The sequence below is a fragment of the Erpetoichthys calabaricus genome, chromosome 2 (genome assembly GCF_900747795.2).
Source record: "Erpetoichthys calabaricus chromosome 2, fErpCal1.3, whole genome shotgun sequence".
Taxonomy (NCBI): Eukaryota; Metazoa; Chordata; class Cladistia; order Polypteriformes; family Polypteridae; genus Erpetoichthys; species Erpetoichthys calabaricus.
This window is the reverse complement of record NC_041395.2, coordinates 87,878,032-87,904,682: the sequence shown is the minus strand read 5'-3', so window position 1 is coordinate 87,904,682 and position 26,651 is coordinate 87,878,032. Positions and strand designations below refer to the sequence as shown.

General features: G+C 38.1%; 2 protein-coding genes across 5 annotated transcripts in view; one reads left to right on the top strand and one right to left on the bottom strand.

Annotated features, from left to right (window-relative positions):
* Positions 1-22,579, bottom strand: part of shc1 (SHC (Src homology 2 domain containing) transforming protein 1) — a 106,666-nt gene extending 84,087 nt beyond the window's left edge. The window contains exons 1-2 of one of the 4 annotated variants that reach the window (XM_051923274.1): positions 22,384-22,579; positions 8,219-8,271 (exon numbers count right to left, since the gene is read on the bottom strand). In XM_051923274.1, coding sequence (XP_051779234.1) covers positions 8,219-8,230 — 12 coding nt within the window. In that variant the 5' untranslated portion in view covers positions 8,231-8,271; positions 22,384-22,579. Of the gene's footprint in view, positions 1-2,444; positions 4,017-8,218; positions 8,272-22,383 lie in introns of those variants that run through there. The other 3 variants (XM_051923275.1, XM_051923276.1, XM_051923277.1) reach the window with 3 other exon arrangements.
* The window catches only part of pygo2 (pygopus homolog 2 (Drosophila)), a 168,001-nt gene that overhangs the window by 26,591 nt on the left and 114,759 nt on the right, over positions 1-26,651 (top strand). The window lies entirely within an intron of this gene.

The following is a 26,651-nucleotide window of genomic DNA, read 5'->3' as shown; positions in this document are numbered from 1 at the left end:
CAACATGGAGGCAAAACTACATTTCCCTGAGAAAACCCAAGCAGACATGTTAAGAACGTCAAAAAAGAATTTGAACACAGCAGCACTAACCACCACAACAACAAGCCAGCTATCACAAAAATAACATTCTCAAACTTGCTTAAGTCAATTCTAGGTCTACACTATGTCATGCCATCATTAAGTGCAAGGCAGGAACCATACTTGAGTAAGTAAGTCCCATTTATCCACACAGAGCAAATTTAAAATAGCCACCCTGCAAGCCTTGGGATTTTAGAAGAAAACTGGGGTATATAGAAAAACCCATGCAGACAAAGGAAGAACATGCCAAATCACAAAGACAGCAACTAATTGTGGGACTGAAATCCAGGACACTGAATGCATGAGGCAGCAGCACTAACCACTGTCTCGCCATGCTTGCATTATCATAAAAGTATTAACATATTAATAATAAGACCTGAATTTAATTTGAAGCCTAATCACTCTCTGTATGAGACGAAACATTCTACCTGCATTCACATAAGCTGTCTCAGAGTACCCCCCCTTTTTCATCCCTCATTCCAAACACATGGAGGTTTGGTTAACTTGTGCTTGTAAATTAGCCTACAAGGAATGTGCGCAATGGACTGGAATCTTGCAATGGGTTAGTTCCTTTCTTGCACCATACTATGCCAAAATAGGTTTAAGTTGCCCATGATCATGGAAAAAAAAATTTTACAAAATGAAGGGATAAAATGTTATTTTAGAAAGCAGAATGGTCACTATTTTTTCTATTTTGTCTTTAGGATTCTTTGAGTTTTATACACTATGCTTATTTTACACTTAACAGTAAAGACAATGTGGCTTCAAGGGGAGTGTGAAGCAGTGTCTGGATCGCAACTTTAAGTACACTCTCTGCTTTTAGACAAGGTAGTCCAGATATATAAATGCGCATATGTCAAAACTGAAATTTTACAGAAAAAAAAAATCTTAGACTAAAATGTTTACCTATTGACAGAATTGTATTGAACAGAAGAAATGACAAAATGCACCAAGTAATGGAGGATACACAGACAGTCTAAGTTTTATAACAAGTAGACTCTTTTACTCAAAGTGACAAATCTGGCAGTTCAGATGCTCCACAACACCCAAGGGATTCCTAGAAAATGCCCCGCATTTAAACTGAAAATTCATGAAATTAAAACCTTACAGCAAATGAAATCGCTCTAATAAGAGGATCTAGGTGGTCTGCAGGAAACAGAATGAAACCTATTTCCTTCTGATGAACTAATGTTTCTTTAACCAGCACACAAAAATCTACTTTCTGCATCTTTTCAACCTGTAACCGGAAGGAAAAAAAAACTCAGTTTTAAATCATTTTCAAAAGTGACCTGCATTTGCTTCAATGGCATGGGGTCAACAGCATTGGTTCTCAAGTTCAGTGTTTGGGTACCACTCTGGCTGCAGGTTTTTATTCCCCTCTTTCATAAATCAACAAATCACTTTAATGCCTAATTTATCTATTTTTTTAATTAGATGGCCTTTTGTTTTTCTCTTTTGCACTCAGAAAAGTGCTCTAGTGTGATATTCAAATCTCAGCAGATCATAAGTTTTACCACAGCTTTAAAAATCTAACTTTTTCATTCTCTTTATATTTCACCTTTTTCTGTGGAGTTTGTTCCTGTTAACTGTATCTGAATAATTACAATTAGTGACAAGCAGTGGACACAAAGGTGCATGTGATGCTGAAAGCTAAAGGAGAGTAACTACTTCAGTGTCGTGTTCAGATGTGCTCTAATTAGTAAGGCTTAGTTAAAAGCCTTAAATCCATTCTTCTTAACTTCTGTCCTGTGGACCACCATAACTGTAAGTATTCACCTCAACCAAATTCTGTTTTTAATTGGACTCCATGAAGTAAGCTGTCATTTCCTAGTTTCTGCATTTTTTATGTCCAATTACAAAAAAACATGCTAAATTTGTGATGTACTGAGTTGATTTTTTTTGCTTTTTATATTATAATTATTTAAGCATTTTCTTACTAGTTACCATCTTTACAATGTACATTACTAATTGTCATTGTTATAATATACTTAGGAGAGACAACTCTACATTAAAAAATGAATTAAAACAAATTGAGAAAAATAAAGTTAAGCTTTTAAATCTTCTGCCTCTATTTTACATGTAAATATCACACTAGCACATCTCTCTGAAAGCATAATAAGAAAAACAAAACAGCTAATTTAACAATTAAACAAGTTAGACATAAAAGTGAATCACTGATTGATTATCAAAATCTGTTTTCAGGTTATTCTCTATAAATTATGCTCAAATGGTCAAGGTTCTGACTAAAAAAAAGGTAAGTTCAAAAGATTTTCATTGTCATTGCAAAGTAAGCTTTTAAGAAATCCATACTGCAACAAAATCAACGGAAACATTGATAATGGTAGGAGCAAATTAGTGGTTCTTACAGTTCAGCTGGATTCGGCAGAAGTGAAGGAAGGGGGGTTAAAATGCCAACCCACATCCCAGACAAGCACTATAAATAGCTCAAGGTTTTCCTCAGCCAGGATAGAGGGAGGAAGACAGCCAGGCCATGGTTCAGGAGGGTGAAGCAAACAGAGCTTCCTTTGTCCGTACACCCTTCCTCTGCAACGCCTTCAGAACAGTTCAGTCATCACCTCTGCTTGCCCCAAGGGGCTCCCCTCAGCTCCTCAGAGTGCGCACACTGTCTGCAGCAGTCAACCGCCCCAATAGTACCAGACAGATTGTAGTTGCCTGGATGCTAAAACTAAGACCCAAGTACAATATCAGAACCACAGATACACTACAGACATACAACACTCCCATGACTGCTGACATTTCTGATCTCACTGTCTTGATCTCTTGCTTGCTCAGCCTTTATAACACACAGTCCTTAGGGCTGCTCTTCGTGGCTTTTCTGCTGCATATTTTTGAAGACAAAGAATCACTTAGTAGCTCACATGCAGGCTAGAAGATCAATCCAGGAATTCCTCGCAGGCGGACAAGAGGGCCACAAAACGTACCTGTAACTGTGGACCACCACCCACAATGTGAATCTTAGACTGTATTGCAAACAAGCTGCAGCTCTGATATACACCCAAGAGTTGAGCCACGACAGACTACTCGTGATTACCTACATGATAAAGCTAACAAAAGAACAGGAACAAAGTCCTTTTTTTTAACGCCTCTACTTCCTTGTACACAGAAAGGCTGCACCTGTACATGTACTGTAAGACTGTCTTGTTTCACTGCAATCAGCAATAAGAGCTGGAATGCTATGATTAAGAAAAAGCACCTTTATAATGGTGGTACAAGTAATGAAATGAGCCATAGGGTCATGGTTAATCACCACATTTGTCTATGGTAATACACAGTGCATAAGTCTTATTATTCTTATTTTACTAGAGATAGACAATTAAAATAAATTTCCAACTTGGATGTCCTAATGCTGAAGCATAGTTTTGCAGTGCTTGTTGCCACCACAAAAATCTAATATCCTGAATTTGGATCCTGTTGGCTGTAATCTGTGTGGAGTATGTACATATTCACTGTGTGTGTATGTGTTTTTCACCAGAAATTCCCTCAAATCTTCAAAGATGTATATGTTAAGTTGACTGTTGATTCTAAATCGGCCCTATGTAGTGTTGTGTATGACTGAAATCCCATCCAAGAGTAGTTGCTGCCTTGTATTCCATGCTGACAAGACTCCATCCTCCCACAACCCTGAACTGGATCATGTGAGTTTGGCAATGTTATGTTATATACTAAGGTGATATCAAAAACATGCACATAATTTACACAAAACAAAATCTTTTTGTGGAGAGTTTACTGTTTTTCACTACCAGTCTACAGAGTACAACGTGTTGCTTCTCAAAGGATAACACTCAAGTAAGTTACAATCCACTACTTCTTATACACCACCCATGGTTGTTTGTACTGCTACATTGCCAAAAATTACCAGAAGAGTGTTTGTGTAAAAATATGTAAATCTCTACTATAGATATTTTAGTGTTATGTCATGTCATTTTCTAATCTACTCAAACCAGACCAGGGTTGCGTGTAGGACTGGAGCCTATCCCAGCTAGCAAAGGGCATACTGGCTGCTCTACAAACCCTTGAACCATCCTGATTATTTTTGTTTTGCGATATTTTGAGTTCTGTTATTGATCTATGTGCCAGAACTTGTTTATTTTTTGGACACACACACATATACACACATAATATATTATATATATATATATATATATATATATATATATATATATATATGTATATATATTGTAAAGGACAGCCGCGTCCCATGCCCGGCAGGGACGCCTCTCCTACATCTGTTCCGGGGGAGCAGCCATGGACTGTTCAGTACCTCCCCCGGGACGCTTGGTGGCAGCCTCCCTGGCAGCCAATGATTCCCCAGACCAGCGCATGGCTCCATGGGAGATGGAGTCCTCCACAGCCTGGTTGGGGGCTCGGATGGCCGCCAGGGGGAGCTGCGTGGAGTCAGCAGCCTGGCTGGTCATACCTTCAGCCCCACCCGGAAGGGCAATTAGGGCCAGGTGTCCAGGCACCTGGACCGCTTCCGGGTGGGATATAAAAAGGGCCAGCCACCACCACTCAGAGAGCGAGAGTCGGGAGGAAGAAGACGTAGCGTGTTGGAGAGGAGTGGAGGCGGACCGAGAAGAGAAAAGGCATTGTGTTGTGGCCAGGACTGTTAAGGGGTGATTGGTGCTTTGTGCACTGGGTTGGGCACTTTATTGAATTATTATTATGTTTAATAAACGTGTGGTGGACGATAATATGGTGTCCGTCTGTCTGTGTCCGGGCTGCGTATCACAATATATATGGTTGAAATAGTTTACTGTCAAATAATGCAAAGAGTACGCGACACGTGTTTCGCCCTAATTCTGGGCTCATCAGGCGTACACACTCACTGCACTCCCTCTCAGGAATCGAACCTCGGACGTCAGCGCTAGAGGCGAAGCCCCTAACGTTGCGCCACGGCGTGTGGTTCGTTCATTTGACAGCATGTAGATTGGGGTAATTACATTCATGGCACTGTGATTCAGACTACAAATACCATGAATATATATATATATAATATATATGAGTGATCGCCGATCACAATCATTCAGGATTTTTTTCCGGCCACATTTCTTCCTCGAAAACGGTGGGTCCCCACTATCCTTCCAGTTTTTAATAATGTGTTGGACAGTTCTTAACCCAATTTTAGTAGTTTCTGCAATCTCCTTAGATGTTTTCTCTGCTTGATTCATGCCAATGATTTGACCCTTCTCAAAACAAACTAACATCTTTTCCACGACCACGAGATGGTTGTTTAAGAAATGAGAAGCAATTCATTGCACCAGTTGGGGTTAAATAACTTGTTGCCAGCTGAAAGATAATCACCCATGTAGTAATTATCCAATAGGAGGCTCATACCTATTTGCTTAGTTAAATCCAGGTGGCGAGTTTTTTTTTGGCCAGGCAGTGTATATCAGATCCCTAAAGAGTCCAAAATGCAATGATTTCTCTTGTTAGAGATGATGCGTATTTTAATACCTTCCACATCACTGCTCATGCTAAAAGTTGCTCAGGAAGATGGTGGTTTGCATCTGTCACAAAAACTATGTTTTGGACTGTCTCAATTAACATTTGCAGCTATTTCCAACATAGTCCAACTTTTACCATAGGCTAATAAAATTTTAAATTTTCTATACATGAATATCTATATATATATAAAAAAAGAGAAAACTTCAAGAAAACTTGCCATTTTCACTAGACCTTTGTGCCTTTTGACTAATATCTTCAGAACACAACTTGATAGCAATGTGATTTTTGCTTCAAAATAATTAGAAAAACAATCGTGTAACAAAACAGTGATATTTTAGGTGTTTATGTTGACTACATAAATTATTGAGAAATTTCAAATATACAGAAATGAAGATGAGATTTTTAAGTTTGCGGTTGGTCGTATCAAACATATATTCTCTCTTTTCTGAATGCTAATTTTATGACAAACAAAAAGGCCATATTCAAGTTTTGCCTTGGGTAAATAATAAGCAAGATAAGAGATCCATGCCTTTTTGAGATGGCAGGAGTGGGAAGGCATGTGTGCTGCTCAATCCTCATTTGTCTCTCAGTGATTGAGTTGTATGCTACAACTGTAGTGCATTCTACACAATCTGTAACATTTCAATAGATAATTATTATTACAGTTCCTCAAATTGTTCTTTACTACAGAATTGTTTGTATTTCTCTAAATCATATGCTTAATTTCACAGGAAAACTTCACAAGGCCTTAATAAACTCAGAAGCACTACACACACACGCGCACACACACACACACACACACAAAGATATACAAATAATGTACACATGAGATTGATATTAAAATGAACTTTTCTATAAAAGTTGCAGTATGTTATTGCATAGTGCATTCTTCAAGGTCTATGCATATATCCGCTACTGGTCTTTTGGATGTCTTCAATCAATAACACTATATACGGGTGCTGTTAAGGCTGCCAACTTGAGGTTTTATATTTAAAAAATTATTAACCAGTTAGTTGCCTTTACTTATTTTACCACTCTTACACAGTATTACATATTCTTCCATCCAACTTCTGAACATGCTTATTCCACTACAGGATCATGGAATCCATTCTGGGACCTTCAAAACCAAACTAGGAATCAACCATTGACAGGATGCCAGTCCTTTGCTGGATCAGATCATACACAAATTTAAAAACCTACAAATAAAAATTTAGTGTGCTTAGGATGTTGGAAGAACCAATAGCACCTATAGAAAACTTGCATAGAAAGAGGGATACCTTCCAAACTACACATAGGCTTCAGGATTATTTAAACCCTAGCACAGAGAGGCAACAATGCTGACCACTGAATCACCATCTGGTATCTTTGTGTTACATATACACAGGATGCCCTCACCAAGCATTTGTGATGTTTATTATTTGGGCCTGCAGGCAAATTAAAGTTTTCATTTACAGACACGATAATAGTGTGGCATCCTTGCAGTTTCTTGGAGAAAAGAAAGACTTATTGAGGTCTGAATATAAAACCCTACATTATAAATATCTTTATAGTATACCAACAGTGGTTAATTTCACCCACAACTTACCTTTTGATGCAATGAGCAGTAGGATTGTCAGCTGCACGCACACCACAGAATATGTATAAGATAATAATAATAAAAACCTCCCTAAAAGCTGTAGCCTAAAATATCACTACAGCACCATTTCAAAGAGTTGCTCATTCAGGAATACACATATGGTACACCTATGGCATTTAAGGTTTTGCATGGAGATTTCCATAATCAAATATTAATTATTCATTTGAATATTAGCTTACAAATATGTATTTGAACAAATTTTTATTTGTGCCAATCACCAGTGAACCAACCTAAACTACTTTATACCTACAAAGTCTATTTAACATATATACTTTTTATATCAGGTCCAGGAAATAAACCTGCCTCATGATGTTTTTTTTTATATAACCAAAAGGTTACTCTATCTGCATGCATGCATGCATGCATGTTAGATCAGCTTTCTGTTTTATTAGTAATATAATGTAATAAGCATCTTTGTTATTTTTATGTGAAAAAACAAGTTTAACTAAAGGATGTTTTGTGGCCTACTGGTTAACTCACAGCTCTATGAGATTGCCCATTCACTATGCACGGAGTACACATTGTTTTCCCTATGTTCTGGAGAGTTTGTTCTGGATAGTTTTTAATTCCACATCCCACACATGTGAGTGTAGGTTTTAAGGCAAATCTAAACTGACTCCTTTCCATCCTGGGCTTGCTCCTGCCTGCGTTAAATGTTGCCAAGATCAGCTTTGTTACATTTCAACTGAATTAGGCTGGTTTTGAAAACTGATGAATGACAGGTCAAAGAAAAGAATCAGATTATCAACCAGAGAAAGGAAAAAAAAAAAACTTAGAAAGAGCCATGTTGGCGCATCATATCTGTTTAATGATTTTCTAAACTTGATTCTGTTCAGGGTACAGAAGTTTGTTGCGTGGCCCAGTCATTGTCTAATCAGTTCTGTCCCCAACATCTTCCCACCTCATCTTGGTAAAGATGTTGTGACTTAAGAGAATCTAAAGCAAAAAGATAAAAGATTGTGAAGTGAAAGCAAGAAGCAAAAGAGACAGCAAGACCCTGACACCAAGTCAATCACCCGGAAAGCAGTCAACTCTTACCACATACTCCATGACTGCAACACAGGGAAGTCCGGGATCTTTCAGCTTTACACCTGCATTCACCAAAAAAGCAACTGTTAAATAAAATTAACTACAAGATGATACATTAGACACTCGTTTGGGAACTTCTACCCACCCCAGCCTTTTCCAAATGACAGCACTCCATTGCTGTTTCCATTCTACTCTTTCACTTCTTGAGACACAGCATGAAAAGGTACTTCTTAAAATTTTGTTAGTTCTTGGATAAATACCCATTTTTAGGCATAGGTCATATGCAGGCCTTTTAAAGGGAAATCACTGTTTATTATTTTCTTTTCTGACATGAGAGCATGCAGAGTTCTTCCAGGAAATCAGCTATAGGGAGGCTGCCCTGAATTTTCCTGGCTCCTAAACAAAGAATGACACATCATGACTCTGCTTAAAACCATGACTGTCCAGTCTCCCTCAACACATTCAACAAAAGCCTTGCTTTGAATCATCAGTTGGAACTTGTGCAATTAATTTCAAAATTGTACAAAACACCAATGACACTTCAACAGGAAGGAGAAAAATGAGACCAGAGCATTTGCTTTTTCCCCTTAATATAACACCGTTCATCACAAATGACTGCAATAAACATTTTCAAATAAATTCCCTAATTAACAATATACAGGAGGTATTATAAAAATAAAATAAATAAAATCATGGTTTTTCCAGTATGCCTGTTAAGCCATTAATAATTATGATAATAAATACTGGCATTAAAGTAGGAATTGTTTCCCTTCTCAATGATTTTCTCAGGGAAACATCAGTATTATGCTACTGTAAATCTAAAAGTATGTGCACTGGTTACTGCAAATCAGCCTAGTGATAGTAAATGTGGATACATATACAACTACGCCATATAAATAAACTGGAATTCAAATCATAGCTGATTCTTGCCACTAGAGAAGTTCCAGCCATCAGTGATCCATTGGTGGAAACGTGGGTTCAGAAAATAGGTGATAGGTAGTATTAATTACAGTAACAGAGGTAGCATTATTAATAATAATAAAAACAACTAATTATTAATTATGTTCTATCAAATGATTTAGCAAAGAGCAATTGAATGAATAAATAAAATGATTCATTCTTTCAATAGCTAGTGAATAAGTTAGATAGTTAATGTTACAACAATTAATGAATAAGGGGTTGCTAAATTGGACAGGTTAAGGACCAAAGAAATCATTTTGATGAGAACAGGTCATCCAGTATCAACATACGGCAAGCGGTTAATTGAACTTATGAAAAATGCCGTACATGAAGCTGAAATTCAGAGAAACTCCAAATATTAGTATCAACTGCAGTATTTGGTAATCTGTTCCATCTATGTGTAGGTCTGGAGGCTAACAGATCCATCCTATGAAGAAGCGAAGTTGTACACGAAAGCAGGGTTAAACAATAAGAATGTGCTTCAAATGAATGACAAGTAAAGGATATAATAATAAAAGAAACATATACAGTATAATGAACTCCATTCTTCGATTATCAACCCAGCTCTGAACAACGTCCTGTCTAAGTCAGCACTGAGAGAATGGATTCTTACCAATATCTGACTAAACATACAGGAGCTGCAGTATGAGTCATTTTACACAAAGATAGCTGTTGAATTTTTTTGTTTTTTTTTGTGTGGAGTAAAACCTTGTCTAGGAAAACAATGTCTACTTAATGTGAGCACAGTGGTTATTACTGCTGCATACTATCGTCATAATCCAGCATTCAAGTTCTGGTCAGTCACTGCCAGTGTGGAGTTTGCATGTTCTCCTATGTGTGTGTATATTCCCTCCCACATCCCAAATATTTCTATATTAGGTTAGCTGGAAATTGGAATGTGCATGTGAGTGATGGATTGGCTCTCCATTCTGGGTTTATTTTACCTTGCACTCCATTTTGCTCTAGGGTAAGCAGGAATGAAATGTATGCACGGATAGCATTTGCTCTTTCATTTAATGTAAGAAAAGAACAAACCTATACATGTCTTTTTTAATATGCAAGTAGCCTAAAATATGAGGCACTACAAGTTATGTCTTTGGTATATTTTGTTTTTCATAAATAGGAGGCTTTATCCTCTTAAACAACCACACTCAAAGAAAGAAACTCTTTATCCCATGTCAATTGGTTTCAGTAAATATACAGATGCAGGATTTGCACTTACGTTGGTGCTAATCTTGTCTTTTAATGAATATTCTTATTTTATAATATGGCTTTCTAAATGGTCATGTCAGATCATTACTACTGTATATTGTACATTTTCCTTTTCTGAATATTTGGTGGACTGGAGTAGATTATAATTTCTCATAATCTTCACTTTTCTCCAAATGGGTTAATGGAATAGATACTTCTTGATAAACACATGCCAGTTAGAGAGCTATTGGTTTCTTTACCACTTGTATGCCATTGTTGATTGGCAACTGGTTAAACAATAAAAAACGAACTAAAAACGGTAAATGCCCTCTTAATGAATAAAATAAGCGAGTAAGGGTTTTGACTCTTAACAAGCATGTGAATGAAGTAAGTTGCTTTAACAGTAATAATTGGCTTCTAATTGAAAAATGGTTGGAAACAAAACTCTGTGGCAATCCACTATGACTGAGGAACCCTACAATTCAGGGTCACCAAGTCACTTTAAGACCTTACGTAAGTCACTTAACCTGCTTGGACTTCAACCAGTTATGTTTGTTTAATTAATTTTACTCTCCTTCTGTAAATGTAGAGTGCATTAACATGTTGTTCACTATAAAAAGGCACAATATAAAATAAAGATTGCATGTTATGCGAACAAACTAATGTCAAGTTGTCTTCACTTTAATCTATACCTCTGCTTTATATAGGATAACCCTTACCTAACCTTGTCTACTTTCTCTAAACAATGCAGCATAAACATAATGTTCTCAAAACCAGTACAGGGTTGTGGGGAGGCAAGAAATTATGATTACAGCACTGGACACATTTGTGTTCAGCTCTAGTACATTTCTGTGGCTTACCACACAAAAATTATACTGCTAAACAATGTTACAGAATTGTCTTTTGTAAACTCCCATAAATTTTTTAGCGCAATTAGCCAATTGTTATGTTATCATCACAGCCCATGAAAGTTAAAAAGAATGACAAATGACCCTGAAATAATTTAAAATTAGGTCTTTCTTGTGGAAAAACCCATGGTGCTTAAAATACGCAGTAAACTAATGAATGCCATTTTAACATTTCTCTGATGCAATTTCACAAATATTGTCCTTTGATCAAAGTGTAGTAACTTATAATGGTAATATAACCTCATCTGGTATAAATAACATTTAAATAATATAGCGCAGTGACTAAAATGGTAATATAACCTCATTGGGTACAATTAACATTTAAATAATATTGTAAAGAATAGTATCCACATCAGCATGACAGCATGTTTGCAGCACGTTTAAAATATAAAGTAGCAATAAAGGTAATAGGATGTAGGAGTCACTGTGGAGCAGTGGTTAGAGCTGCTGCCTCACAAATACTCTTCCTTACTCATCTCCACATACTTAGAAGTTCAGGTAACTAGAGATTCTACACTGACCCTATGAAAGTGCAGGTGTGTGTGTGTGTGTGTGTAAGTAGGCAGTGCCTGGTGCCAGATGTTGCCAGGACAAACGCCATCTCCTCCTGCCACCATACAATGAATTGGATTACAGTAAACAGATTTGAGAATGTTATGTTAAGATATTAATAGGGCATCACTGAGGTTAGCAATGCTGCATCATGAATCTAGTGGAGTTCAAATCCAGCAGTCAGGTGCAGACTATATGTTCACAGTGTCTACATGTTTGTTTGTTTTTTCTCTTGAGTGCTCTGGTTCTCCTACAACTTTTACAGATGTCAGCATTTGATTGATAGGGAGCTGTAAAATGGCCCATATGTATGCACAAGTGGAACTTATATACTAGCACGCCAACAAGGGCTGGTTCCTCTCTTGCGCCCAATGCTGCTGGTATAGGCATTGCCCCTAACCCCCCACCACCAATGTGACTCAATTGAAATATGCAGGTTTGAGTATGTTAAAATAGTAACATTGTTATATGCACTTATTCCAGTACATCACAGATCCTACTAATAAACAAATCTAAATGGTCAGTGTCCAATGTAGAGGTACAAGTTACCCTGTATTACATCTTTAAACAAACATCTGGATTAAAATCACCACAAGCTGAAGAAGAATGTGCAAACTCCACACTACCACAGGAGATGATACCATGAGGTTGTACTGTATGTGTGAAGCAATAATGCTGTGAGGTAATACTCACCGAGAAAATAATAAATAATTTTTCGGAACTTGTTCGGTTAAACATATTATTGTAGGGTGCCAATGCATATACCAGCATCATCATGCACAACACAGGAACCTACTCTGCATGGGTCACTGGCCTAACACAGCACATACAGAGCTGTGCATTAAGACAAACCACTCACTTTGGGGACTTAGTACTCACATTGGGGACATGCGTCCAGATCATGTACAGATAGAGTTTGAAGTAGAGTTAACCACTACACCACCCTTTCACCTTTTACAGGAAACAGTTACTCTAAAAAATGGTAATATTATTGCTAATGTTAGCAAATAAAGCAAAGTACTAAATGCTGTTTTACACTTGCACACTTGCATATGTATCAAAATGATGCACCAGTTTTGTTTTTTTTTTTTCCTTCACCGTCATTCTTCAATGACAAGTATACTACAATCTGCTTTTGATCCCACAGAGATCATTTAATGGGGCGGAGATTTTTATTATTACTATTATTAATTTGGGATGGTAAGGCACAGTGGAGCACCAGACACTATTACTACCTCATAGCACTCAGGAGCCACATTCATTTTAAGGCTGCGGTAATTTCTCTACAATGTATATAAATGGTATGGATTTTTTTTCTCATAGTCATCTAGTCACATGAGTCATTCCGTTTACAGTGGTATTCCACTTGGGGCCGGCTTCCACCCTGTGTCCCTTGGCTGGATACATTCAAACATCCATTTGCAAGCTTCTTAAAAACAGTCAGATTTATTATAAACATAAATAGATTGACTAAAACGTCAGTTTAATTTAGACTGGAACACCTGCTGTGAGGTACAGTATTTTTATGCCTGAGCTTCCCCTAATCCTATCAGCATTCAATTAAGTGAACTCAAGATGGCACCTTTTTCTACTACTTGCTTGCAAGCAATAGTGTATTTCTGTCTTAAGACATAATGTCATTTCAATAGTAACACTGTACATTCAAAAAGCAAATATCCATACTTAATTGAACCATCTTAATACATTTTAGGGTCACATCAATGCAGGGAACAGCACTATTGACCACACTCACTTACACAGGGCAAATTCATAGAAAGAAAACCACACAGACATGAAGAGAACATACAAATCTCATACACAATGACCAGGCACAGCATTCAGATGATCTTCAGTTCACCATTCACAATTTCACACACTTCTTGTCATTGTGGTTATTTGATCTATAAGAATCTCATCATACTTTGTGGAGTTTGTGCACAAAAATAAATTAGAACTTCAACTTGAAGTCACTACAAAGGTAGTAGAATTGTCAGATATTAAGTTAGCACTAGAAAGTAGCAGGGGCCTGTAAAGACCAAATGTAAACACAGCAACCCAAACTGGGAGTTTAAGAGCATCGCTTCAGAGAGGCAGGGAAGGCCAGGTGGTGGTAAGACCTTTTAGCATAATAAACTCTCCATTAACACTGCAGTGAGAAGAATGAATGCACTTTTGTATTATTAACTGAGGATATTAGGAGGTAGCAGTAAAATGTGTCTTTCAACTCATCAATTTCACTTGCACTAAGCCAAACTACACTGAATCTAATTGAAAGGGAATCCATTACACAGTTCATCTAAAAATATGAGTTCATTGCAGTTGAGGTGAGATATTTTTTATGCAGTAAAACACAAAATTGCAAATTATCTACAGAGTTTCTTGATGTCTTCTCTGTTGTGTGGTCAGGGTGATTAATACTACTTCATAGTTCCAGAGTTCTGGGTTCAAAACCTGTAATCGTCACATCTATCTTTTACTTCATTTTTTTTTTTTTTTTAATCCTGTAAATTTTACTTTGCTTCTACAATTGATGCTCTCCCATTAATTAATGAAGGAGAATCCATGATTGTTTTACCCTTAGCCAAGCTATTTAAATTAAGTACAAACAGACAGATTAAAAAGGTAATGTGCAGTGTTGTATGGAGGGCTTTGATAGAGCTTTAGTTATCTTGACAGAAAAGCAACCACTACTCCAACACTGCTAAAAAGACCCTGGATTATTTACCTGTTAAAATGCACATTTTCAGTTGTTGCCAAGTCCATCTGCCTATTTGTTTGTATCCATTTGAAGTAAAGTATGAGGTGTTATAATAATAACCATTGATAATGCAAAGTATAGGACATCTACATTTGGGATAAGTATATGTTGATTCGTCATGTGGTGAGTGCAGCAACACGCTATGAGCGCATGCTCCCCACCTATGTTGATTCCTACAACATAACTACTCTGATGTTGGTACAAACAGGATATGGATCTCTGTAGGACTGCAATGAAATCATTAATATCAAAGTAACTTGTCAAAACATTTGCACTCTCTTTTAACTGTAACACTCTCTTGTAAAGCCAGCAAAGATGCAAAAACACAAATAGATATTTTAAACACAGTGAGCTGTAAGGGCTGAGTTTTATACTGGGAAATGTAAATATGGTAACTAGATAGTATTTAATATATTTTTTTTAAATATGTTAATGTGAGGTTTAAGTATAAAGGGCAATGTAGATTTTGCAGTACCAATGGTAAAGGACCCTGTAAGAAAGCCAATGAAAGGAAAAGATGCAGGTGGTCTTTACATGCTGGTCCATGGCCAAATTGACAACATATTCTATTCATATTCAACATGTTCTAAACTTAAAACATATCTTGTTAATTCTGTTCAACTTGTTAATTATGTTTGTATATTGGACTGTTTGATGTTATGTATATTTGATTACAGTGTCATAGGGTGCCTTGAAAGGTGCTTTTAAATAAAATGTATTATAATTATCCTAAAAACATACAAATTATGTTAACTAAGCCTGCATAAGTGCGTGCTCAACAATTAGCTGAAACCTCATATAGAGCGAATTCCTACAGAACACTGCAGGAACAAACTCCAGTTTCCACAACTCTAAACTGGATCAAGTGGTTTCAGAATAAAAATGGCTGGATGGATGTTGTATGGCCAGTTGCCAAGTCTAAAAATTGGAATTTTTCAGACAAAACTGCATAGATGATACAGAGCACTTTATGAAAACAGTTGTAAATATTCAGCTTTTCAGATTTGTATTTTTATTATTATTATTAAGTAAATGAACTTTCTGAATTTTTGTTTCTTTTGTGTTTGTAGTTGTGACCTCTTATTAATTACACCCTACACAGGACAAGCTGTGTTAAAGTGTGGCACACAGCATCATTATATACTGTGGCAAGAACATAAATGACAAGATTTTAAACTGAAAAATGTGTCAGAAAAAAATGCTTTGTCACTTCTGTACACCAGTAAGGGTGTGGGACTCAAAATTAACCAATCCTGAAGTAATTACACACAGCAGAATAATACAAAAGGTAATTTCCCCAGCTGCTTCAAACTACAGAACAGGCTTGCTTTCTGTAACATAAAAACACTGGCTATTCCTCAAAGGCCATCCCCACACTTCTGTTAAATCTGAATATGGTGGGTGCTCAGAATAAACAGATACATATTTCAAAAAGCTAGTAAATATATAAACAAACTGAAAACAGTTTGAAGCCAGGAAGCACATATTCTTGTCTGAAAAAGTTACTGTACACATCTGTAGGTAGTGTAATGCAACGCCTCCACTCATTTCCATTCATCCATTTCCATTACACACTTTACATTACAAATCAGTGTGTTCAGGAACTGGATGCCAGCCTGAGGAAGAAATTAGGCCAACCAATCTTTCTAATTTAGCATTTCACATTTCTTAAATATGACAGTGTTAAGAAATATAAAGTATAAACAAAAGTCTACAGGAAATCAACTCTCAGTTCTTCCTACATCTCCAAAATGATTGTCCGATTAACATGCATGATAATAACAATAAAAGAATTATCCCTTTATGTGACAGACATACCAAATAATAATGAAGAAATAGAGAGGCATACCCTACACATACAGTATTTGTTCAAAAGGGAGATTTCTATGTGATGCATGTTTTTTTTTAATTTTTTTTTTTTTAACAAATGAAATACACTAATGCTGCGGTGGGTTGGCACCCTGCCCGGGATTGTTTCCTGCCTTGTGCCCTGTGTTGGCTGGGATTGGCTCCAGCAGACCCCCGTGACCCTGTGTTCGGATTCAGCAGGTTAGAAAATGGATGGATGGAATACACTAATGGCTAATTGAAGAAAACAATTTATATTAAAGTTAAAATTAAACAACCTGCACAGGACACCATGGCCAGACCCAACACAGCAGCCTCTTTAACCCAAGGAAGACGTTAGAAAACCAGACTTTATTATTTCATCGTTTTTTTGCATTTACTTTCACTTGTGCCTTTAATTTGGACATATTTGGCTATGTGCTCAGTTCTCTTTTGTTTTCCCAAATCTCTTGTGAATATTTGCTTTGATTTAATTTTAGTACTGCAGATTTTATACCAAGTATAATTTAAAATAGTTTCTGCAGAAATAAGGTATGTCCAATTAAATTGCATTCCATTTCCTTTACAGCTATGATTCCTATTTGAATCCAAACTATTGCCATCTGAGTGAATAAGTAAATAAAAATACTAGGGCTTTGCTCTCATTTAATTGAGTGATTCTTACTGGTTATATTTAGGAAGCCTTCCAATCTGAGCACTCAATTTCACCCACTCATTAATTTGACTAAATACCGATAATTGACTGTGGTGAGCTGGCACCCTGCCCGGGGTTTGTTTCCTGCCTTGTGCCCTGTGTTGACTGGGATTGGCTCCAACAGACCCCTGTGACCCTGTAGTTAGGATATAGTGGGTTGGATAATGGATGGATGGGTAGGTGGACCAATAATTGTGCATTTAGCTATCTGTAGCACGCTGCATTAGATGTGCACAGTATGCTGTGCCAGATGTATTATTACATTATTTTGATGGCCTAGTCCAAATGAATATTTCTCCATAAAGTACATGTATGTCTATTTTTCTAATACCAGCTTTTTTATAATCCTAAAGCCTCACAACAGTGAGTACGCACTCCATTACAGACTTGTAACATTTGTCAGAACCTGATACTCCAATAATACTGTAACACTGGTTCCTACCATATTGTTCCTCATATTCAAATCATACTCTCAAACAGCTCCTGTGCAAATAAAGCCTGCACATTGACCATTCCAATCTAATGATGAGGTATAAAATGCTTTTTTATTGGGTTTATCTGTTTAACTTTTAATTGAGCTCTTTTTGATTTTAAACCTAATTAAATCAACTTATAAGCAATATGAAAGCAAGTCACAAAATAAAAATTGATTAAATGAGGCTGTGGCAATTGACCAGTTAAAAATAGACACCCCATGTATCCTGCTGATGTTAGGGCTGGCTCGCAATACCTATGTATTACACAGCATAAGCTCCTCAGCTCTCCCTTCCATTATCTTGCAAGCTTGGAGATGCTGACTAATATGAACCTCTGAGGTGAAGATACTGTACATGCTGAATCACAAAAATTAGCAGCAGGGAACAATGGGTTAAGCATATACAGCTGTGGAGAAACACAACACTAATGCTGCTGTGCAGGGAAACCACTTCCTCAGAGCATCTAGCCAAACTCCGTAAGGTCAGGGGCCAACACCAGTCTACAGGGGACAGGACTTTTAGGAAGATCATGTAACGTGTGCAGCAGCAGACACCATATAAACTGTCCTACATGTGTTGATGTTTTCTTTCCGGTGATCCTTTAATAAATATAAACTGGCCAAAATGCCAAGACTTCTGTTAGTATTGTTTCTATTACGTTTTGGCCAAAGTTTACAATTCTCCTTAGTACTGCTCATTTAAGGAAATATGTCATCTAATCAATGCAAAGTTTGTAAGGTTACAGTTACTATGAAACTGTCTCAGTGAACAGCACTATAGAAGAATAAAACTGAACTGAATCACCTAGTAATGCTTGTAAACTCTTACCACTTCAGATGCGGCAGTTGACCTTTTAGAGTCGACTTTTGTGTTTAATTCTTGAAACTGTAATGCTTTCATCAGGATGTTCTCTTACATTTCCCAAGCCCATCAGTGCTATTATTTCAAGCTAATCAGCACACTCTGGGGCACCCATCAACGGAACACACAAATTCCAGGCTCAACAGGCCCAAAATGAATGACTATGGTTGCCGAGTGTGCCTTGTAATGGGATGGTAAAATACTGTGGCTAAACTCTTGTAAAGCAAACATTAGGCAAGCTGAAATTAAATAAAAAATATACTATATATGCTATGTGTTGTTTTACTCATTTAAGGCATAGTAATTAGGAGAGAGTCGCTACCTTACACCTCTAGAGGGTTTAATTCCCAGTACTAGACCTGCATGTGTGGAATTTGACCTTTCTCATAGTGTGCTCCTTGTCTTTCTACAGATATTCTGGTTTTCTACTACATAAGAAGTTATCCACATAAGAGGAAACCATTTAGCCATTCAAGCTGATTTGGTTACCTAATAGTTAAGTTGTCCCAATATCTCATCCAGTTACTCCTTAAAAGGTTTTTCCTAAGCTACATAAATTAATATTTTGATCCAGATTCCCACAACACTATGAATGAAGACGTGCTTCCTAACTTTAATCTTAGAAGCACTTTACCTTAACTTTCAACAATGTCTTTTATATTTGATTTGATAATTAACTGGAACAATTATTCCCACTGGATTAGCTTTACTGATTCCTTTGTTAAATCCTTAAGACTACACTTCTGTACTCAAGACCACAAAAGTTTAAAAACCTGTTACAGTATGATCTTTAATCCATGGGAATATAAACCTGGCATCTATTAAATGACCTAATATGAAACTGGGTGCATAAGTGTTCCTTGTGATAAACTGGTGTCCCAGCCCAGGTTGATCCTGCTTTACACCTAGTAACAGCAAGATAACCTCTTGCACTCTGGTAAAAGCAGGCCTTGGAATGTTTATTTTTGTTTTTTACATTTCCACCTTTACAGTAAAATTGATCATAGGTTTAAATAGTACAGTATGGGGAACTAGCTGTTTATTAAATTTGCATTCTAATCATGCATCTTGGACTGATATACACCATCAGCTGTTGTTTATAATCTGCCTAGTGATACTACTTTTTGATACTTTTGTTTGAGAGTTGCTTTAATAGCTTTAAAAAAGTGTTACATAATGTATGTGTATTATGTTCTTGCTTGTTTGCTTTATAAAGTGAAAAGGGAAAGTGATTGCTATGTAAGGTGTTATAGAATGTAAAGATGGATATATTAATGATTGTTCAAATAAAATGGAGAAAAGACAGGCAAGGGTTCCAGCATCTAGTGATAATCTCAAGTAGCGTAATGCTAAAAACCTACATTTCTTCTTTCCTTTATCTCAATTAAAAACTGCAGTCTCAGGAGACAACTGTGACTCATTGGGTAAGCAAGTTAAGGCGCAGTAAACTATGCAAAGAATTTTCCCCTCAGGAGTTGCAAACCATTGCCAAATCTGCAAAGATGATAAACAAAGAATTAACATAAGCATCAGGTCCTCTCTTGCTGGCTGCTGAACCAGATAATCGTCTCCAGCAACTTGTGAAATGAAGATCTAGAAGATGATACTGCAGATTCTACTAGACACAGAGAGGAAACGTGAAAAAGCCACTGTCATCACAACTGTTGACTATTTAATTCTGCACACCACCCAGGTGCACAAAGCTATGAAACAGTAAGAAATACTTAAGTGTAGGCTCTGGCTGAACAAGGCCTAAACCTTCAATTCAAAGTCACTCATATCTGTAAGCGTTAATGTGCAAACTGCACCACAAACCCAATTTTTCTGTAATGAATTTGAATTAATTTTACCCATGGTAAGCTCCAAAGAGCCTGCATCCTGAACTGAATTAAGTGAATTTAGTAAAGGATGGGTGGATGTCAGGATACCCCTGATTACTTTCTTTTGTAACTGACTGTTGCATACCTACCCTAATGATTCTGACACTGAGTGGCTGCTTACCAACTTTTTTTTCTTACAGTGAGTAATCCCTGTGATCAATCATGTATTTCAACAATCTTCCACAGCACTTGGCTACAAAGTAGCACAGTGATAACAGATTCTACCTTATGGTTTCAGGACTATGAATTAGATTCTCCACCTGGTTATTGTCTGTATGTACCCAGGATCGATGCCACAATTAAGGAGAACTAGGGCACAGATCATAAGTGGTCTTGGGGGCATGCCACACGGGTTAGCTACCGAACAGTCAGCTGGCGCACTAATTAGCTTGGCCTAGGTCGCAAAATAACTTAGCACCAGCACTGTATATACCCGTAGTGTGCCCAGGTTCATTGGGTACTTAAGTTTTCTGAAAACATGCATTTTAAGTTCATGTGAGTGCACCACGGGACAGACTATTGCCCTATCCAAGGTTAGTTCCTGCCTTACACCTCATGGTGCCAAGGTAGCAACTCCTGGAAAATGTGGGTGCAGTATGGGGATTAACTTCGCCCTGTGCCTGGTAACAAAAAAAATTAAGTTTGCTTGGTCAGTTAATGAGGCCAATTCAGTTCTCTACAATTGTAGCTTAACAAAATGAAAGATTTTAGATATACCTATTTACTATTAAATATATTATATTGATAGATCTTACTTTTGATATAAACCAGTTTTGACTTGGAAATATTCCACGGATAGATAAACGTGCTAAAACAATGCCTTGTCCTTGCAGTAAGGCATGTTTTGATTTGCAGCAACAAATTCCATTGAACTGATAACCATGGCCTTTGAAATCTTAAGATGCCACGTGTTGAAATGCACATTCTTCTTCATCTAGTGCCCTAACATTATGTGTTTTGCACCCACCAGTCAAGCTTGATTTTATACAGCCCCTTCGACTGTGGGCAATGTTACAAGGCAGTTCAAAAAACTGTTACTCATCACCTAGGGCAAAAGGCGCCATATCAAATAATGCTTGATTATTATTAAAACACATCGCACTTCAAACGAGTGTTAACTACTAGTAAGTCTTTTACAGCCAGTACTTCTACTGTAGTGTTCCATTCATTCTCCCCTTGACCTTACACAAGATTGCCACCCGATGCCTTACGGAGGACAGATCACGCTACCTGAGATAGGCTATCCATTCATTTTTTTATTGGTTATTCCTGTCCGAAATGAGCAAGAAAGCCCGAAAGCGAAAAAGCAAACAGTTCTAGGCAAACAATCTCTACGAAAGTGACAGCCAGCTTCAGGGGGAAATGCAACCGCCCTCGTTTTCTATATTGGGCTGTTTAGCTGCGGTTGTTCCTACCTCAACCGGGGTATCAAATATCAGCAAAAGAATTGGAGTTGAAATATCGTACACTCTGAACGCAATCAATAAACTATTGTGACAGAGCAAAGCCAGCTTTAACAGATGCCAAATAGTGGCATCTACGCAGGCAAGCTGCCTGACTGCTGGCTGGGGGTCAAGAAGCAAAAGAAAGAGTTACTTCATTTTAGAATCGTCTGACCATTTTTGCAACCCGAGGGCATTACAGGCAGGCGCGTTTCTGTCAACATTTTCTTCATCAGACTACACAAAGAATCGTCCGCGGACTTCATTTTTGTATTTCTGTTTCTAAAGATGTTCGGACCCCACACGAGCTCACTTTTCGACCACGGACATAGTAACAGGGCTTCTTTCCTTATCCCACTTCTTCAGCGTTATTCCCTGGTAAAACCTCAACAACACTGCCTTCTCTACCTCCATTCCCCAATAATGTCGACAGATCTTCCAACCTGATTTCTAGTAACTGACCGACTATAAATGCGTGCCACATCAGTTTTAACGTAAACGTGTAAGGAGACACGCGTGGGCTATGCTTAAACGATGGACTCCCTCCGCTGCCAGTGATTCCGATCTGATTCCTGTATAAGACGCGGCCGGCGTGTCTACTTACCAGCTATAACTTTACGGCTTCCTTTCGAGTTCTGTCGATGGTTACACTCCTTTCTTTTTTTTCCGCTGTAATAATACGGTTACTTTCCACGGGCCATTTCACGAACACTGTGTAATTCCTCAGATAAAATTCCTCTTACCTTCCAAAACTTTTCAAAAAAAGTTTGTACTGTACATTGGTTTCACGAAATGCCCCGCCCCCTGGCAGCCCCGCCCGAGATCCGCCCACTTCCCGTCCGGGACAAGCCCACTTCCCGTCCGTCAGGAAGTTTGTCTCGTCACTCGCCACGTGTGTCGTGCTTGTCCTTCTTTTCTTTGTGTTTTCCGTTTAGAGGTAAGGTGACGCCGCGGTTAGCTATATTGGCTCTCTTCTGATGAGAGATTCAAATCTCATTTGGGCATTGCCTGGTTATGATTTGATCTTTCAGCTCTTGCACTAGTAGTTTATTTTTCTGTGTGCTCCTCCTCTCCCTTCTGCACACCATTGTTGAAAAATGTGCTGTTGTCTGAAGCCATTAATGTTAGCTTGTCCAATTATGTCCGTTTTTCTCGTATTATTAAAAACAGAACTCATTGGTTTTGTTTAAAGCCCATCCTCTGTATACTTTAAGAGACTGTAGCACATGAAAATCCTGAAAGGGAAGTTATTTCTGAGATGCAGTGGTGCATAGACCATGATCAAAATCACTTAAGATCACGCACCTTGCTTGTTTTAATGTTTTGTTCAATAACAATTAAACCTCTGCACATAGTAAGTTGGCTGTTAGGAAGTGCATGCTGTTTACGTTAATGAGCAGGTGTAACTAATATATTTGTTGTGCATGTATGTGTGGTTGTATAGTATTAGACCAGTCACAAGACCCCAATCCCTCTGGGAATTTATGGCAAGATTATCAAATGTCCATATGATGGGAATTCTCATAAGAAGAAGCGTGACTGTCCAAAACCCAACCCCCTGCATAACTGCAGAAACATGTGAAATTTATACACCAATGCATATTTATTGTGTTATGGTAGCTCAAGGTTGTCAAATGCATATTATTATGCTTTGTTTCTCAGTTCCAGACGTCATGGTTTAAATTTGAGTCTGGTCTCTGCATCTGTTTTGTCTGTTTTTTCTTTGGCTGTTCTAGTATTCCTCCCACAACCCATAGACATGCAGGTTAGGTTAGCTGTAGACTATAAACTGGCCCAGAATAAGTAAGTACACGTGGTTATTCTAAAGTGTTCACTGTATTGTACTGCTATTTCCATACACCAGCTGTTGCTGGAATACACTCCTAATGACGCTGAACTTTATAAGTAAGATAAAAAATGTTCATATACTGTATATACATCTTGCAGGTACAAGCACATCAGAGTCACCTTGAGGGCTCTAGTAAGGTAAGAAATACCACCTAGGAAAGTGTGCCAATACTAATGCATTCTTCCTCTCTGTTCACACTCCAGATGCTTCAAAAACAAAAGCTTCATTATCTCACTTCTACTTCCTCCACCAAATCCCACCCCTTCCAAACTCATCTTAAAAAAGGACCACTGCCACTAGAAGTTGGTATTCATTCTGAAGCTGGACACCTTCCTGGCCACTAGGAACCTCTTCATTTGCTTCTTGACAGTTTAGGCTGTAGTTTTTTTTTACCCTTGCTTGCCTTTTCATTTCACATTTCATTTTCCAGCTGATTAAAAAGGGTTTTCAGCTGACTTCTCAACTCTTTATTCTCAAACGCATGTACTTGTTTTATAATAGTGCAGTGAGCAAGATTTCACAGAGGAGACATGTCTGACCCCATGGACCTCACTGATGTCATCCGAAAGATGGATGAGCAAGTTCGACAGCTGCAGCTACAAGTAGCAAACCAGCATATTGAATTCACAGAAGGCAGAAGCTTAAATAAATACCCAAGTAGCAAAGAGAGCTGAATGTGCACTGGGATCACCAAAGGTACTCCTTCCTTGTAATGACATTGAAGTGTTTTTGTTTTGTTTTTTTTTTGAAAGGATACAGCATGATATAAATGGCCAACAGGAGATTGGGAACAGATTCTGGCACCCTTCTTGACTGGAGAGGCTCAGTAGACTTAATTCAATATAGAACAGATAACAGCTATAAATTACACCCTTCTCAAGAAAAAATCATCATGAGATACTGGTTAGTGCCAAACAACCAAGTACAACATTGCCATGACTGACGCTTTGATCCACACAAATCAGGCCATTCTCAAGCCTTCGATAGATTGGGCAAATCAGTGTGTTGGTTATGGCCAAGAAAAAATACCATAAAGAAGGTGGTACAGCTAGTTACTGTATGTGTGACTATTTAGCACATGCGCTGCCTCATAATCTGGCTCAGCCCATCTATCACCTTTCCTGGGCAAATGGAGGGGCTGGTGGGTGTTATTTAGAGGCACTGCATCGCACTCCAATCTGAGCAGCAGGATGGTCACAGAAAACCTTGGCCCTCACAAACACAAAAATCTGTGTCAGAGAAATAATAGTATCAATTAGGAGCAGGGGAAAAGAACAATTGTCCAATCCACCCCACTGTTACAAGTTTGGAGAGATGGGGGGACATTGTACCTAATTGCAGTACAATCAGTTTGATGAGCCAATTGACTGTGGATGATCTTTCGCCTGCAGGTATTATAAGATGTTGGTAACTATCCCTCTCTCATTACTGTTTGCAGGTATTGCAATATTTATTGGCTATACTCTGTTGGCTCTGATGGATTTGGATATTAACACTGCCATTGTTGTGCACCATTACATTTGTTTGCAACAATATGATGGAAAAAGGATCAGCCTAACCTGTATCCATGGTGAGACACAGTGCTATCAGACTGTATTATGTTCTGTCTCGTTTCAGGGTTTCACTGTAATCCTGAAAGTAGCAGTTCTGCTTACCCCAACATATCTGGTGATACTAGGTTGATACTGGTCTGAAGTAGCGAGGTACACTACATCCTGAAGAAAAGTGGAGCCTGGTGGTAAAAGAAAGAATTAATCTCTCAATGGTTCCCCACCAAGCAAGAGACCAGGAAAAGGCATGTATACCCTGTGTATGGTTGCTGTCTTCCAGATATGTGATGGTGCTGCAGCTACCACATTGTTAACATAGGCAGCCATGGAGTCGGTATCATGGCTCAAAGTCCTGCCTGATACTTTTGCTTCTCTGCAGCTACAGTATACCCTATTACCCACTTTGTTTAAGCATGAGCAATGGAACAATGATTCACTGGCATGAAATGATGTAGCTTCGAAAAATGGGCAAACAACCACCAACTTAACGCCTGCCCATATTTCCTGATTGATGATGGTTTGTTATACCAGTTAGTTGAGCATCAAGGCAAAGCATGCTGCCAACTCCTGATTTCCCACTCATTTAGATGGGAAATATGTGAGCTGGCTCATGCAAATCCCTTGGGTGATCATTTAGGTACAGTCAAGGCCCTGAAAAGGATTAAAATTCATTTCTATTTGCCTGGGATAAACAAGGAGGTACAAAGATTTTGCACATCATGCCCCAAAAGTAAACCTTGCCTCACTACACGCAAAGAGTGTGCTCCGTTAGTACTTGTTTTGAATTGTGGTGGATATCATTGATCCACTAGAACCAAGAGTATAAGTATACATTGCTGTTCAAGGACTATGCTACCCATTATCCAAGGCAATTTCCATGAGACAGACTAGTTCAAAAATATTGCTTAGGAACTTGTGGGGGAATTTGTGCATGTTGAAATCCCTGAAGAAGTCCCAACAAACCAAGTCCGTTGACCTTGGATACTTTCAAGGAGGGGTTGCCAAATTGCTCAAAATTAAACATCTCAAAACATGTGTTTATCACCTCCAGAAAGACAGGCTGATTAAACGTTTCAACTAAATGGTAAAACAGATGCTGTGAAAAATTTTAGAATAGGACAGGAGAGACTTTGACCAGCTCCTCCTCCTTGTTTTGTTCACCTTCAAGGAAAGTTAGGGCGGAGTGGTGGCTCTGTGGCTAAGGATCTGCGCTGGTATCCCAAAGGTTGCCGGTTCAAATCCCTGTCACTTCCAAAAAGGCCACTGCTCTGCTGGGCTCTTGAGCAAGGCCCTTAACCTGTAATTGCTCCAGGGGTGCTGTACAATGGCTGACCCTGCGCTCTGACCCCAAGGGGTATGCGAAAACTACCAAATTCCTAATACAAGAAATTGTATAAGGCGAAATAAAGAACAAAAAAAAAAAAAAAGTTCCACAGGCCACTGCAGAGTTCTTGTGTGGAAGACAGCCTCACA